Genomic DNA, 13,786 nt, shown 5'->3' with positions numbered 1-13,786 from the left:
AAAGTTCCAAAAGGGACAATGGAAGTGAAAAATATCTTTGAAAGCCAAACCTCCTTTATATATAGAAGGGTAGTCCAGACAAATTGATGGTCCAAAATACGGAAAAACAGACAAACAAAAGGTAATTGTTAGATTTATGCATTAGGAACCTAAATGGCACTTGAGTGCGCTCGAATCCCTAGCCTTCTAAATAGGGAGGCACATATGTTAAATAGTATGAAGAGACACAGAAGAAAGACTTGCATTTAATGCGCCTGTCTGTCACTCCCACCGATCGGACGTGTCATGTCTCATCCACAGGAAATTTGGTAAGTCTAGGTCAAAATAACTTTTGAAATACTTCTCGTTCAACACTTCTTGATAAGCCTTGGGAGAAATTATTTTGGGATGGTCGAATCCCAAATAAGAAGACGCCCATTAATGCTCCAAAGGAGGTCCAATAACTCACTCCGTTCATGGATAAATACTCACGCGCATGTGAGACCCTTTGTATTTATACTTTACATGTTCCATTATACCTCTTTTTGTATCCCTATAATTGATTTGGGTGTTAGGGTGTTACCCTTGTAGGTCCATATCAGTTATCCGCCGCACTAGAGACTTACAACATTCCCCTAGGAGTCCAACCTCCTAGCTCAAGCATAATTCTAGTTCCAATCAAGAACATTAGATATTATGTTTAGAGAAAACATAGATTTGGAAGAGCTACAAAGCATGAACAAACTATTATTCTAGCCTAAACCATATATCGACTAAGAGGAGAAGATGATGACTGAAGAGATCGAGAAGGGTAAAACATATATAAAAAATAGGGACAACAAACAAAGCGATGATTGAGACAAAGAGAGGAACAAAGGACCCCTATCTAGTTTCTCATAATATACCATTTTAACATGTCTAGAGAAATTATCTTACAATAGTGTATCAACATTAAGTTTAAGGAAGTTGGGGTGAAGTATCCCCAATCTATTAAGGAATCCCCATGCATCGACAAATCAATATATTGAAAATTTCACAAGTTCCACTAACATAAGATCGGCGAATGCATCTACCATAAGGATAAAATTAAAGATTTAATCAAGAAATAGAAAATTTTGAATATATACAAAAGAATATGGTCGGATATGGGACGAGAAGTGACTTAAAGACTCAACATAAAGGTTCCAGTTTGAATGACTCTCAATGAAGAAAAATATCCACCTATCGGGGTGACACTCCACTAAGAAATACAACTGAAGTAGTCGAAGGAACGATTAAAGAGCGAGAAATCAGTGATAAAGAAGATCGCATGAAAGGAAAGTGGCATTCAATTTCCTTCATTACATGAGGTTTTCACTCTCAAAAGATTTGTCCAAAGTAACTGTCAAAAAGAAGATCACATAGATGATATATGTCAATCAGAATACGAATTCAAAATCTGGAAAGAGCCCTAAGTACTAATTTTGGGATTTAGGGACGACAAAATGATAAGAGGGATACCTAACGAGATTTTTCCTTTAATAATCACAGCAGCCATGGAGAATTATAATGTTCTGCAAATTCTCGTCGACGAGGGGGGCGAGGTTCTTTTGACATCATGTATGCAGAGTTGTTCACTAATTCGGGCTTGATAAAAAAGGAATGTTTGGTATCATACATGGAAACAATTTACATGGTTTCCACAGTTTGGTAACCCCTATTTTGGATTCATAGAAGTACAGGTAAACTTTGTAAAAGGAATTGCATAACGGGCCACATATGTAACACCCTAATTCCCCGACTTAACATTTAGAAAAATGATTCAATTTTCACTCAACATTTAGAGTGTCACGTATGGTTCCCCAAACATAAAAACCAACAAAACATAACCATGTGAGTTAAACAACGGAATCAATAAAGTTTAAAATATAACTTCTCAACAATAAATGAATAAAAAAATGGTTCAATAACTGCAAAGTGAATAAAACATGTAATAACAAAAATATAGACATTTTGTCCCCGGTGCTACATATCAGAGTGACTCCACTAATGACCTGAACAATAAATAATTAAAGAGGCCTTAACACTATCATCTAGCTTAAGCAGCTACTCTTCTACCCGATTGTATGTACTTCAGAGGAGTATAGACGCCACAACAAACACACAGGGTGAGAATACACTCAAATATACTAATGGTGCAAAACATAACAAGGGTAGCATATTCACACAAATCAACAAACACGTCACATTTTCACAAGAACAAAACAATTCACGATACTTTTATGTATACATAGTGACCAATAATCTCGACTCAATGCATGTGATATCAATTTGGAAATCAGAGGTATGTTACTGATTTTTGGCCATACTCAATCCACGTCTCCTCTTCTGAATCAGAGCCCACCATAATCATCATTGATCCCCACTACTGAATCAATAATGCTTCACTGATTCCATTATTGAAATCAGCTACTCGCTCCCGGTCTCCACTTTTGAACCAAAGCTCACCATGATTTACAATGATTCCCAGTATTGAATCAGTAACGTTTCACTGATCCCATCACTGAAATCAGTTACTCATTCCCGGTCCCCACTTCTAAACCAGAGCTCACCATGGAACCAAAGTATGTACACCATGATGCATGGACTCAACAATAATATGCGAATATTATCATTGACAATCGGTCCCACTTCTGACCGTGCACACCGCCAATAAGGTCATCACCTCAACAAAACAAGTATGATATGCATTTATATTCAATAATACATAATCATACAATTATATTCACATTCCAAATGTTATTCAATTTCTCATAATATTTTATCATAATAATATCATCTCAACATCAACATCAACATCAAATTTAACATTCCTTTTTATGGGATAATCATTAATTCAATCAATCTCAACAATCAAAACAAAATATTTCCATCGCCATTAATCATTAATTAGCATTACACAACAAGTAAAACCATATAATCACGTCCTTAAGTACATTATTAACCTCTTAGAACCTTTTAATAAAATATTAATATGCGTTAGCTTTCCAAAGCTTTAAATTGCACCTCAAACGGAGTTACGAAACTCAAGTTACGTCATTTTTAATTCTGCAATTTTCCACCCATACAGCAGTAATCGGTTACGCTCAGCGTGTAACCGGTTACAGGCACGAAAAACAGCCCAGAAACCTATTTTTATTATAGGTAACCGGTTACCAACTGCTAGTTACAGATTACCACTACGCCCAGAGTCCAAATTCACCATTGGAGCCTTATCAAAGCTCTGATTTTGACCCCAACCACCCAAATCAAATAGAAAATAACATATACATATTATATCATGATTAATACATCTTATACACACTGATTAAACACCTAATTCATCACTTTATCATGAATTTAAGGTTATGTAATACTAAAATACATCAACCAAAATAATAACATTCAGATTCACATAACCACATCATGTATAACTTTCAGAATAAAACAGAATACAATTTTCATATATCCCATAGTAATTATAATAGATTTTTCACAAATTTCTCTCAATAACACATAAACATCAACAATGGTAAAAAAAAAAGATGGGAAAACCTAGAGAATGGTGAGGATCATTCTCTACCTTTCATGCATTTGACACCAGTATTAAAGTAATTCATCCATCTACCTTAATTTCCAGCAAGAGTAAGCTTTGGTTATGCCTTATTCCTCTCTCTTAAACACTTGTTTTACCTCTTCTCACAATATGTTCTTTCTCCTGATTTTCTCCAATTCCACATACTTATGATTTCAAAGCTCCACTAATCCTCTATATTAATATTAACCTAATTTTTCATATTTTTAATAATTTCACTTTCCCCCCAACTTATTCTTATTTTCACTGTATTCCCTTATTTTTCCAATAATCATATTTTCCATCCAAATCTCATGATTTCCCTATTTTATTATTATTTTAATCATTTAAAACTAACTAAAGTTCTATATAATTCTCACCATTCTCCATAAATCCCACAAAAATATCCAAGCACGTCAATAATTAAATAAATCTAAGGCTTAAAAGTAGTTTTGACCCCCCTTCTTCATTTTTCTAAACTTTTAATCCCCCCTAAAAAAATTAGGTTTTTAGTCCCTTGTTTTGAATTTTCTTGGGGTTTTTTGTCCCTGTTCAAAATTGGATATGTGGTAAGTTCAGCTATGAGATGGAAAATTAAATGTTAACCCAACTTGGAATAACAGTGCCATGTCATTTAAAAACATTTTATTTTAAACATATTAAATGAAAAATATTATAAAACACAACAGGAAGTTGAGATTGGTTCGTGTTCTTCCTCATTTGCACCCAGTAAACCCTAGAAAATGTGATTTTCTTATTCTTCTCCAGAAAACCATAAATTTCGTATCAATCTTCATGATCCAGCGCTCAACGACCATGCTCCAATATTCAACATTAAGTCATTGTAATGTGTTTCGCTCTAATCATGTTGAATGCAAGTGTGGTCTTCCTTCTCCATTGATGATTGCATAGACGGGTTTGAAGCCAGGTCGTCATTTTTTTGTTGTGGGATGTACAAGGTTAGTTTCATGTGCAATATCCATGAACAATGTTATTTTTTATTTCCAGAAAATCCCTCATTTTTCTTGTTTATTTCTAGAATCAGGGATACAAGAGATGCAGTTACTTGTCTGGTACGATGAAGAAATGTCTCAACGAGCCAAGGAAGTAATATCTCAAATGCACCAAAGATTAAACCAAGAAAAGTTCAAGTTGAATGAAGTCATTATTAGAGAGGATCAACTAAAGTTGAAGATCAAGTTCTTGAAGATGATGAACAAGTTTACCATGGGAATGATATTAGTGTTGTTGATTGGATTGGTTGTATCAAATGTAATAAATTAGTTGATTAGGTTAGGTTGTTTGTGTTTGGTTGTGAAATTTAACGTACTATTAATGTTGTGTGAACTGCAATGCAATGTAATTGACTATCTTAAGTTGAATGAAGATTGTTGTTATTGAATATTTAGTGCAATGTTAAGATTGTTGTTATGACAGACCTGTAAGTTGTTGAATATTACAGACATCTAAATGTTACTATGACAGACATGTAATTATTGTTATGACATAATGTGTAATTTTTATGAGAGACCTGCAAAGTTAATTTTAGTGCAAAGTTAATTTGAGTGCAAAGTTAATTTGAGTGCAATATCATGTAATTATTGTTATGTTAATTTGATCATGATAGTTTGTAACTTGGTCATGATAGATCTGTAATGTTAATTTGGTCATGACAGTTTATAATTTGGTCATGACAGACCTGTAATAATGACATAATGTGTAACAAGTGTAAACCTTGAACAAAACACATTTCATACAGCTTGTAATTTGTATGATAGACTTAAAATATCATTGACATTTCATAAACTTCTTCATACATACCAAAATACATAACCATTACAACTTATCCATGTCATACCAAAATACATGACCATTATAACTTGTTCATGACATACCAAAATACTTAACTATTACAACTTGTTCATGACAGACCAAAATACATAACATGACTCAGTTCATAACATACTAAAGTACATAAACATAACATAATTCTTATTCTTGAGTAGCTGGAGGTCCTTGTGAGCAAGATCCAACTTCTTGGGTAGGTTGTGATGCATTTTTTGACTTTTTTCTCTTGCCCTTTCCCTTTGTAGTTTTTTGCTTCTTGGTCTTATTACCTCCTTTTGGAATGGCATATTTTCTGCCCTCTTTCCTTTACATGTTATTTTTTTATGTCCCATGGATCCACACTTTTGACATGTGACAGTTACTACCTTCCTTGGCAGAACATACAAGGTTTTTGGTTCATCGTTGTTCTTATTCCTCATCTTTTTGGGAAGTTCAATTTCCCTTCTCATCATTGGTGGATTGACCATTAATGCACCATTTATAGGCCATAGTTGAGGACCATTTATAGGGTAGATGGTGTGTAAGTATGTTTTTTGAAAAGTTGATTTTCTGCACAAAATACTAATACTCATAAATATATTCTTCAGGTTGTTTCTTGTTATGTCATATACATGTTATGACATGGTTGTAAGGGATCCCAGATAAGTCCCATTTCCTACGAGCATAAGTATCTTCTTTGATGTTGATGCAATAAGTTTCTATACCATTTGTTACACCAAATATAGCCATGTCATCATCACCATGCCAAGTTGGAGTCCAACTTTTGGAAATTTTTTTATCCTTCTCTAGTACTAATTGGATTCTAGAGCACGCATTACCAGCATATTTAACCATAAGTTCTTTCTGGTTAGTAATTCTTTTAGTCAAGTAATGTTTTATCCCTTCTAAAAGGGTTATAATTGGTTTGTCCTATATTCTAGGATTGCCCTATTAAATGTTTCACACATATTGTTTACCTGAAGGTCACACTTAGAGTATGTCTTAAAGTGTGACCTGATCCAATAATATGTTGGCACCTTCATCATATCCTTCCAAGCAGATTCATTCAAAGCTTTGATCATTAGCATTTCCCTCTCCCATCCTTGAATAGTTGTAGCCCTTGCAACACTCCACAAACTCTCTTTCAATTCCATACCAAGGTACGTCTTTTTCCAGTTGCCATACAAATTCTTCACACATTGACGTTGTTCCACATGCTCACTCAAGCCTTGAACAACTAGGACAAGACCCTGTCAAATACAAGTAACACAGTTAAAGTCACTTTTATACAAAAAATATAAGCATAACTAGGAAAAGCATATAAGACAATAGCAGTCTACCTTTTGTTGATCTGAAATAAAAGCATATTCCCTTTGATTTATGCCTTGCAAGTATTCAAGTAAGAGGTTTAAGAACCATTCCCAAGAGTCCTTTGTTTCTGCCTCTACAACAACATATGCAATTGGAAATATCTGGTTATTTCCATCCCTACCTTCAGCTACCATCAACTGCCCACCATAGTCGCCTTTTAAAAAACATGTGTCAAGTACAATAAGTGTTCTACAATAACAAGCAAAACCATCCTTTAATGCCTCTAAACAAGTGTATATTCTCTCAAAAATGGGTTCATCGCTAGAGTTTGAGCATTGCAACACAATATTACTATTAGGGTTGGACTTAAGTAGCTCATTAGGGCATGTTCTTATATGTATGAACTGGTACCTTCTGCTCCTTGAATAATATCCATTGCTCTTCTCTGAGCTCTATAAGCTTGGTCATATGACATTTTAACACCCTACTTATCAAATGACAAAGCAACTAGTCCAATTGGCTTCATGTCAGGAGTATGCCTTAGTATATGGCTAAACTACTTTCCCAACCATTTAGTACTTGCTTGTCTATTTTGGGTTGTTCTATGACAATTATGCTTGTCATATAAACTCACCACTTGCTAATATTGGTTATCAACCCTCTTACCAATTCTCATGTAGAACTTGCATTCATCAATACACCTAACAACCATCTTTTTCCATCATTCTTCTTTAGGTATACATTCTTTTTTTCCACCATAGCATACTCTTTTATAGCATACCTTACCAACTACTTATTATTAAATATCATTCCTAATTGGAACTTTGTTCCCTCACCAACCTTATAGGATGGAAATCTCTCATACTTTTCATCATCTTCCCTCCAATGTGTTGTCTGCAGTTGGTCAGAATTTTCACCATTATCATGGTGAAAGTCATTCTCATATGGTTTAGTTGTTTCAGTTGGCATTACAGTTTCCTAATCCAACTCGGGTTCACTATCCTCAACATCACCTACTTCAGCATCATCATCTACATCAACATCATCACTTATCTTATCATCATCACCTACTACAGCATCCTCACACACTTCAGCAGCATCACTTACTTCGGCATCATCACCTACTTTAGCATCATCAACTACTTCAACATCATCAACTACTTCAGCACCATTGTCCACTTCTACTTCCACTTCATTATCAGCAAACTTCTCACCAGTACATTGAACTTCATCATCATCAGAAGTTATGCCATGTCCTATTTATGCCTCATCTATAATGTCAGATTCACTAATGATATGCTCAACACGCAAATCTATTACCTCACAAACATCAGCATCTTTAATAAGTTGCAACACATCACCAACATATTAAATGTTCGAATGCCATGACTAAAGCTAAACATAGGGTTCCAATACCAAATACACCTAATGTCTCCATATCCCTCTTTTTTAATCAATTCCAATAATTCAAAATACGACAGGTAGTCAACATCCCATTTCCAATTCATTTCTGAAATTAACCCAGCAACATACAATTTCACAAGGGTGTCCACAAAGTAGCATCTATGATGAATTCTAAACCTAATTTTTTTAGACATGGATGGCTTGGAAAAGATGATTAATACAAGTCCGAATAAGACATGGACCCCAAGAAATACTTTACAAACCTTGAAACACTATGGGACCACTAGCCCCAAACAAAAAAGGAACACAAACCCTAAAACGAAATGGGACCACCACGTACAATAAGAAATTCAGACAATGATGTTTCTATCGTGGGGGACAGAATAATACATACTTGAGACATAACTTCCCCTCTTCGTTGCTTTTCTCTGTTACTGAAGGAATTTTGTCCATTGTTGCTCCTGAATCTTAATGAAGGATGGTTACAAAGAACGATTAAGGATACTAAAATATTGGGTTGGGGGAGAATTAGAATTAGGCTTCTTCACAATTTAGGGGAAACACAATTTCTAGGCTAGGGTTCTTGAGTAATTAGGGGAAAAACGTTTGAGGAATAAACTGAATCACAGACCTATGATGTTTTTATAACATAACTGCATAATAATTATTGTTTAGTTTTTGTTATTTTCTAAAAAATTTAATATAAATTAAATATATAAAAAAATTAAATGATGTGGCGTTGTTATTCCAAGTTAGGTCAACATTTCAATTTGTCACCTCGTAGCTGAACATGCCACGTAGACAATTCTGAACAGGGGACCACAAAAAACCTAAGAAATTTCAAAACAAGGGACTTAAAACCTGATTTTTTTAAGGACAGAGTAAAAGTTTAGAAAAATGAAAGAAGGGGGTTAAAACTGCATTTAAGCCTAAAACTAATCAATCATATAAATTCATCAATACTAAAAAATAAATAAGCAAAAACAATTAAAAATTCAATTAAATAATTAATTAAAGGCGTTACAATAGACGTTCAATTCTTGGTTGTTCCGTGAAAAAAATTCTGCAAATGTATTTTAGGGAGGTCAACCCTAGTCTTCCTAGGGAAAGTAATATACATAGTTCATCTTAAAATGAAATACCAAATGTCAAAGCTGAAGTTATGACATTGTGCATAGACTTAGTGGGAATGAGACTTTATCACAAACCTTTATAGAGAAACTTCGATGCGGCTTTTGTCCATAGAAATAGGAATGTGAATAAGGACGACTCTTCTAGACAACACCATTTAAACATCAATATTGTGGACTTTGAATCATCTTTAGAGGAAGTAATGTTTGAAGAGAAGAAAGGCCTAAAGAGACCTTTCCTCGTCGAGGTTAGGATGAAGATTCAAGACCAATCTAGTATGGAAGTTTCATACCCACCCATTTAGACAACAACCTAGCATGTATTATGATTGGGCGGGCCTCCCCAAGTCCGTGGAGGATAGACTCATCAAGTGCCTCAACATAAACAGATACATGTTTGCAAGATACCCCTATGAGATGTTGATCATCGGCCCCAACGTGGCATGCCATCAACTCAACACCAATCCTACTTCAAGAAAAGTCGTCAGGAGAAGACGTTGGTTTGAATGTTGTGGTTGTTCTCATGTTTTTAGGGATACTTTGTTTAGGGGCTTCAGAAGGATTAGAGTTGAAGTTGGGTGAAAACTCAATATGGACATGGGCAAGTAGTTTGATTATCAAATGTTAATATTGACGAGGAAGTGTAATCTGGTTATAAATTTTGGTTATAAATTGTGTGGTTAAGAGGGTGGAAGTTCATGTTACAAACGGGTAAAAAAAATTCTTCATGATTAAAGGGTTGCTCTTGAGCAAGGGTTAGTCATGATCGAATAGTCATAATCATAAATTAAATTCATGAATAGCTTTTTTTTGTAAGAGGCGATTTATAAGAGGTAAACAGGACCATACAAGTTTCTTGATTAAAATAAAATACGAAATAATACAGATTTTCTTTTTTGAAGTTTTTAAAATAGATTTTGAAAGTAAATCTATCAAATAAATTTTTCATTTTTTTCATTTTTAAATAAAATTATCTAACACACATTTTATTTTATTTTATTTTATTTTATTTTATTTTATTTTATTCTTCAAAACAATTATAAAAGGGGGAAACTAGGGTCTAGATAAATGACATGTGGCATTAAATGACTCAACTTTTATATAATAAATCATAAATTAGAAAGAATAAAGGAAAAAAGATATTAGAATAAAAAGTTGATTTTTATAGAAGAGATAATTTTTTATATAATATAAATATAAAAAATTGAGATAAAAGAATACGCATGGACAAGTAAAATATTTTTATACTGTCAATCAATCACGTACGTGTATTCCGCCAAGTCACATATTTAATTTTAAAATATTAATATAATTTGAACGAATGTTATAATTTTATTGGATGATGGTGTAAAATTAGTTTACACATATAAAGCACTACTATTAATTTTTAAAAAGTTTTACATTCTCAACAAATCATATTAATGTGTATAATTTTAAAATAAAATAAAATCAAAAGTAAATAATGATGGATTGATAATGTAAAATTTGTATAGTTTAAATTTATTAAAATTGACTTAATAAATTTATATAAATTACCCTTAGGAAATGTAGAAAATCCAAACTTTTAAATAAAATTTCTTTTATAATAAATGTAGAAAATCCAAACTTTTAAATAAAAATTCTTTTATAATAAATTTAGAAAATCCAAACTTTTAAATAAAATTTCTTTTACAATAAATCATTAAAAGAATTAGATCCAGTTTCTAGATTTGATATAATCTACCATATATGTGAATAAATAAAAAGCATACAATTTCTTTTATGATAAAACAATAAAAACATTTAGGATTTGTTAAACATACAATAATTAAAGCATATTCACTTTAACCATTTTTAATTAAATACAAATGGTAAAACTTTTACAAATTCTTTGTACCAAAAAAAAATCTTTGTTTAACCTTAATAATCCTACCAACCCATTTCCTCTCTTCCCTCAAAAATTCAAAGATATAAAGAAGAGATAGGAGAGGTGACCAGTTGCATGCATGAAATGGGTAAGAAGGCAGTGTTGATAGGGTGCAACTATAAAGGAACGAAGGCTGAGCTAAAAGGGTGCGTTAACGATGTATGGAGGATGCACAAATGTCTCATTCATTATTATGGATTCTTAGACGAGGATATCACAATTCTCATTGACACAGACAGTTCCTATACTCAACCTACTGGCAAGAACATTCGATCTGCCATGTCTAGATTGCTTCGATCAGCTCAGCCCGGTGACGTGCTATTCATCCACTACAGCGGCCATGGTACTCGTCTCCCTGCGGAGACCGGAGATGAGGATGATACTACTGGCTATGATGAATGCATTGTTCCCACAGATATGAATCTCATCACTGGTTACTTTTCTTACTTTCTTTTACTATATATTGACGTACTTTCCTATTAGCTACACTGTTTACTTTTATTATTAGCACAAGGAAGCACACAACAGGTTTATGTTATCAATCTATCTTCATTTTAGAAAGCTCAATGTGAATCAAACAAGTTTAAAGTCAAGTTTTGCATTTTAACTTCTATGGATTATTTTCTTGGCTGAGATTTACTTATTTTTTCTCTAATTTTGTTTTGACTCAAACAATTCATTTCAGATACCAATCAATAAATCAATATTTTATTTTATATGTTTTCTAATTGTTTATTTTAATTCATTTTAACTTTCGAGTTAAAGACTCCTGAAATCTTTATTTGAACCAAAAGAAAAAAGTTCGATGTTTTCTATGAATTTTTTAGAGTTTATATAAGATTACTATTTATTCCCTCTGTTTTTTTAATTATAAATGGTTTTAGAAGAAAAAATTGTGTCAAAATATAAATTGTTTTATAATTTTAATGTAGAATTAATTTTTATCCTCTTAAAATAATCTTAATCCCTCTCTTTTTTCTACAATTTTCATATTTCAGTGAATTTTATATTCTAATGCTTCAATATTGTATTCCAATGCATTACTCCAATATTTTAGAATAAATTTCTCTCTCTTGTGAAACTCCCAATTAAATTGTGAATTTTCCAAAAATTTCTCTCTTAAAAATGTAACTCCCAATTAAATAGATTTTAGTTTAAAAGGAAAAAAATAAGGAAGAATAGATTCAAAAACATTAATAATAATGACTTTATTTAAAAGAGAGAAAATAATATTTTAAAATTGAAAGTTTCTTTTTTACTAACGGTAATTTAGATATTCCATCATTTTTTTCACGTAAATTTTTTTTCTTTATGAAATAAAATAACGCAGTCTAGATATTTCATCATAATGATTAATCTAGTATATTTTGAAAGAAGAGATTTTGAATGTCACTTTAAAAAGGATAATACTGAAATTTATAAAATTAGCAAAATTTAATAACTTTTTTGATAGATGGAAAAAGGCTAAAGCCGCTTATAATTAAAAATCAGGGAGTACAATATAATGCCTATAAATAGAAATTATAAAATATTCTACATTTAACAAAAAAAAAATATTATTAAATGTTGTATCTTTGGCTGAGTATATTATATAAGGGCTAAATAAACTGCAAAATGATATTATCTTTGCCACAACTCTATGTCAAACGATGCTGATTGATATTTTGGTTGCCAAACAGATGAAGATTTCAGGGAGTTTGTAGCAAAGGTGCCCAAGGATTGTAGGATTACAATCGTATCAGATTCTTGTCACAGTGGTGGATTGATTGAATTAGCAAAGGAGCAAATAGGAGAGAGCACACATGAAGGAGAACCAATTTCATCTCCAGGCTTCAAGAACTTCCTTCATAGAACTGGGGAGGGTACACTTGAGCCTCGCGATATTGACAAAGAACTTGGTGAACTCAATCATGGGGACCACAGCTATATGAAGAATAGGTCTTTGTCTCTTTCAACTCTTATTGACATACTAAAGGAGAAAACTGGAGAAGATGATGTAGAAATTGGAAAGATAAGGCCTACACTATTTTATATCTTTGGGGAAGATGCTAGTCCTAAAGTGAAGAACTTCATTAAGTTTTTCTGGAACAAAGTTCAACTGGGAGGTGATGAGAGTGGAGGCCATAGTGGAATTTTGGGGCTGGTGAACAATCTTGCCCACGGACTTCTCAACTATAAGCTGAGTGACAGTGATGAGGAAAACGACGATCCTGCTAAGCGTACACCAGAAGCATATGCTACATCAACTAAGCACAACATTGTAGAGCGTGGAATTCTACTGAGTGGTTGCCAAACTGACCAAACTTCTGCGGATGCTAGTCCACATGGAAATCCTGATGAAGCTTATGGGGCATTTAGCAATGCCATACAAGCTATAATTGCAGAGACCGGTGGTGTAGTTACAAATCGACAGCTTGTCCTGAAGGCAAGGAAGAAACTTCTTAGGCAGGGTTACACTCAGAAGCCTGGACTTTATTGCAGTGACGACCATGCCAGTGCTCCTTTTGTGTGCTGATATGAAAGTGATACAACTTATGTTGATTTTCAAGTACTTTTATGAGTTTTGGACAATCAATAAAAACTTATTTTATCTCAATAAATAATGTGTAGCATGTGATTTTCAATAAATTATGTGTA

At 33.0% G+C, this 13,786-nt stretch overlaps 1 protein-coding gene across 1 annotated transcript; it reads left to right on the top strand.

Moving 5' to 3' along the window:
* Positions 1-11,153: 11,153 nt before the first annotated feature.
* Positions 11,154-13,777, top strand: LOC127137299 (metacaspase-5). Its single transcript, XM_051063795.1, has 2 exons — positions 11,154-11,582; positions 12,829-13,777. The coding sequence occupies exons 1-2, from the start codon at positions 11,225-11,227 to the stop codon at positions 13,662-13,664; spliced, it is 1,194 nt and encodes a 397-aa protein (XP_050919752.1). The 5' UTR covers positions 11,154-11,224; the 3' UTR covers positions 13,665-13,777.
* The last annotated feature ends 9 nt before the right edge of the window (positions 13,778-13,786 follow it).

The sequence above is a fragment of the Lathyrus oleraceus genome, chromosome 1, assembly GCF_024323335.1.
Source record: "Lathyrus oleraceus cultivar Zhongwan6 chromosome 1, CAAS_Psat_ZW6_1.0, whole genome shotgun sequence".
Taxonomy (NCBI): Eukaryota; Viridiplantae; Streptophyta; class Magnoliopsida; order Fabales; family Fabaceae; genus Lathyrus; species Lathyrus oleraceus.
The sequence above is the reverse complement of the archived record's forward strand: the minus strand, read 5'-3'. Positions and strand labels throughout refer to the sequence as shown.